The sequence below is a fragment of the Mus pahari genome, chromosome 13, assembly GCF_900095145.1.
Source record: "Mus pahari chromosome 13, PAHARI_EIJ_v1.1, whole genome shotgun sequence".
NCBI lineage: Eukaryota > Metazoa > Chordata > Mammalia > Rodentia > Muridae > Mus > Mus pahari.
Window position 1 is genome coordinate 27,819,967 of NC_034602.1, and position 3,529 is coordinate 27,823,495.

General features: G+C 44.1%; 1 protein-coding gene across 4 annotated transcripts in view; it reads left to right on the plus strand.

Moving 5' to 3' along the window:
• The window catches only part of Fam193a (family with sequence similarity 193 member A), a 122,046-nt gene that overhangs the window by 50,319 nt on the left and 68,198 nt on the right, over positions 1–3,529 (plus strand). For 3 of the 4 annotated variants that reach the window (XM_021210542.2, XM_029545517.1, XM_029545518.1), the window contains exons 3-4: positions 1,018–1,175; positions 1,781–1,948. In XM_021210542.2, coding sequence (XP_021066201.1) covers positions 1,018–1,175; positions 1,781–1,948 — 326 coding nt within the window. The remainder of the gene's footprint in view (positions 1–1,017; positions 1,176–1,780; positions 1,949–3,529) is intronic. The other variant, XM_021210541.2, reaches the window with a different exon arrangement.

The following is a 3,529-nucleotide window of genomic DNA, read 5'->3' on the forward strand; positions in this document are numbered from 1 at the left end:
GAGTGCTGGGATTAAAGGCGTGCGCCACCACGCCCGGCCCTACTGTATCTCTTGGGCAGGAAGTTCTTGGGTTCTTGAGTTCTTCCACTTCAGAGTCTGATACTAGTGTCGATGTGCCAAACCTTTGAAGCACATTAGCCTTGAGGTATCTGTTTCTTGAGCCTCAGGGTAGTGTAGTGTAAAGGGGTGTGTGTGTGTGTATTCTATAGGGAACAGGAGCTATAGGAAACATTTCTCATATCTGACCCTTTCCCTTAAAGAAACCTGTTCCATGCCTCAGTGTTGCACTCTTAGTTAGGATGTTGTCAGAGCAGGCTGGCTCTGTTGTAGACATTAGTGTATTCCAGTGCTTTAACCCCTTGTCTGCCTAGAGTGACCTAACGTCTTCTTGTCCATTCTGGGCCCACTGCCTATGTTTTTCAGGAAGTTGTGGTCGTATCACACCTTTTCAAGTGCCTACTAGAATGATTATCACATGCCATTTAGGGCACTGCAAGGCAAGATTGTTTATCTTTTCTTTTTTTCCCTCTCTCCCCTCCCCCCTCCCTTCCTTTGAGTAAAATCTGTTGGATGTTGTCATGTGGTGGTAGAAACCTTTGGAAGTAAGAACAGCATTGATTCAGATAAAACCTGGAGTTTAAGAAAATGCAGGCTGTATAATGAGTTCAAGGCCATCCTGTGCTGCTGTGTAGTAGACTGTCACCTGATAGTCCCTTTTCAGCTCCTCCAAAGGTTTGCTATATAGGTTTAAGTGTTTGTGTTGTAACATTTTTCTAGTAGGCAGTTTTGTTTTTTGTTTTGTTTTGTTTTGTTTTAAGACAGGGCCTTTCTATGTAGTTCGGGTTGTCCTAGAACTCTATGTAGATCATGCTGGTCTCAAATTCAGAGAGATCCACCTGCCTCTGCCTCCTGAGTGCTGAGATAAAAGTCATATCTGCTTCTAAAAGGCATTTTTAAGAAGTCAGTAGACAATTGATGCCATAAACATAATTGGTCTGTTGTATTCTATTTTTAAAGCAGGGCCAAGATTTTCTCCTTCACTCATCTCTTGGGGGTTCCCAGCCTGAGACCAGTGGTGCCGGGAGGCTGGCCCTAGGCACACAGACCATGACCTCATCAGGGCTAGGCACCACGCCCTCAGATGCCTGTTCATGTGAGGCCTGCAGTGAACGTAGGTATGTATTGTGTTGTGCAACTTAATGCTAGGATCATGGGATATGTAAGAATATGTTGTGCTTGTCTGGGACATGGGGCTCTTTTGACAAATATCTGTTTGACATATCCCCAAGAGTAGGACATGACTTTTCTATTATGAGGAAAAATCTATACAAAAAAGGCAAAATTGCCCTTAAGAGACTAAACACTAGTAAGATGGGCCATTTAAAGAGCAAAATGGGAGAACTCTTAGAATTTAAAGAAATGTCAGCTCTTTTATTTCATGTTGTAATCTCAGCACTTGACAGGCAGAGCTGTCTACCTATAAGTTCCACTGCAGTCAGGGATATATAGCAAGATTTTATCTCAAGAAAAAGAATATTAATTTGAAAAGAAAAATGAGTCTAAGATGAGCATAAAAAATGGGTATGGAAGATGAGCTTGTGATGGAGGGTGTTAGGAGTTGATAGCAAAAGGCTGTACCCCTGGCCTGGAGCAAGGCACCAAAGGGTAGAAGCAAGGGCTCTGTTTGTCATATGGGGTCAGAGTACGGAGTTAAGGAGTACCTGGTGGGAAGTTAGGTAGACTACCTCCCTTAATTCTGCTGGTTCCTATGTTGTCACAGAGACATCTCAGCAGAGACAGACCGGGAACCACAGCAACTGCAGAACTATTGGTCAGAAGTACGCTACATGGTCCGATGCATATACCGCCAGGCAGGGACCCCACTGGCAGAAGATCAGGACCAGTCTCTGGTTCCCGACAAAGAGGGCGTGAAGGAGCTCGTGGATAGGTACAGGTTGCCCCTTCATGTTACATCCCTATCTAATCCTTGCCCTCCTCCTGTCTGTGGAGCCTCAGTGCTTGTCCTGAGTAAAGCTCAGCTGGACTTCAGAGTTCTTGGTGCAGCTCTTGTCTTCAGCAGATAACTGGCAAACAGGAGACTTCTGGGTCAAAAATTGCAGGTCCGTCCTCCCTCCCTCCCTCCCTCCCTCCCCCCTCCATTCCTTCCTTCCTTCCTTCCTTCCTTCCTTCCTTCCTTCCTTCCTTCCTTCCTTCCTTCCTTCCTTCCTTCCTCACTTCCTGTTTGATTTGGAAACAGTTTCTCTGTGTAGCCCTGGCTATCCTGGAATTTAGTCTATAGTCACTTCTGCCTCTAAGTGCTGGAGTTAAAGGGATGTGCCACTCACTGTACCCAGCTGGGCTCTCCTGTTTCTAAATTGCAATGTTTCTGTCATATAGTAAGACATATGGCATGTGTCATATTAGCATAACCAAGATGCTAGAGTTCTTGCTATACCAGCTGGTATTAGATATTTTTATAAGCACTTTTACATTTGTAACTCAGGGAGAAAAGCAGAGTGCTCCTGTCCACTGAAGCACTCTTAAGATTGAACAGCTTGTGAAGGCACTTGCTCCATGAGGTGCACAGCAACTGTTCTCACAGGGAGTGCTTTCTACCCAGCATCTGTTCCTCAGTAGGCTCCCTGTGCCCAGTGACTGACAGAAAGTGAGGTGGGCATCACTTCTGCTTTTCCTTACAACTTAAGTGTGCCATCTTTTCCCAATTTTCGAAGTGTTTCAAATAAAAGCAAAAAATCTGAGCTGGATAAATATCATGGACCGATTCTAATTTTTTTTCTCATATCTTGATTACATACTTTGGCATCTTATGAAGTCACATTTGCCATAGATTATGCCAAAGAAACAGAGGCATTGATTTACAAAGCATTGTGCTCCTGATTTGACCTGTTACCTACTTAGTGTTATGTGAGACAGTTCCAGATATAAGTGCCTTGTTTTTTTGTTTTTGTTTTTTTATTTATTATATGTATGTACACTGTAGCTGTCTTCAGACACACCAGAAGAGGGCGTCAGATCTCATTATGGATGGTTGTGAGCCACCATATGGTTGCTGGGATTTGAACTCAGGACCTTTGGAAGAGCAGTCAGTGCTCTTACCCGCTGAACCATCTCACCAGCCCAGAAGTGCCTTTTTAAGAAGAGATTTCCTACTAGTTAGGGACACGTGAAAACCATGACATCCCAGATCCTAATGCTCCATCTGTGGTGCTTTAGAACACGGCCAGCACAAGCGGTTTCCAGGTTGAGCAGCACCTGTCAACACTTGACTGATTGAGTAATAAACCACTTGCATTGTCTTTTCACATAAGTCTGCTGTTGGGCTGGAGAGAGATTGCTCAGTGATTAGAAGCACTGGTTGCCCTTGCAGAGGACTTGATCACAACTGTCTATAACTGCAGGTTCAGGGATCAACACCCTTTTTGGGGGGTACCAGGCATACATGTGGTACTCATATGCAAGCAAAACTCACATACTCATAAAAAATTATAAATTAAAAAAATCTGTTCTC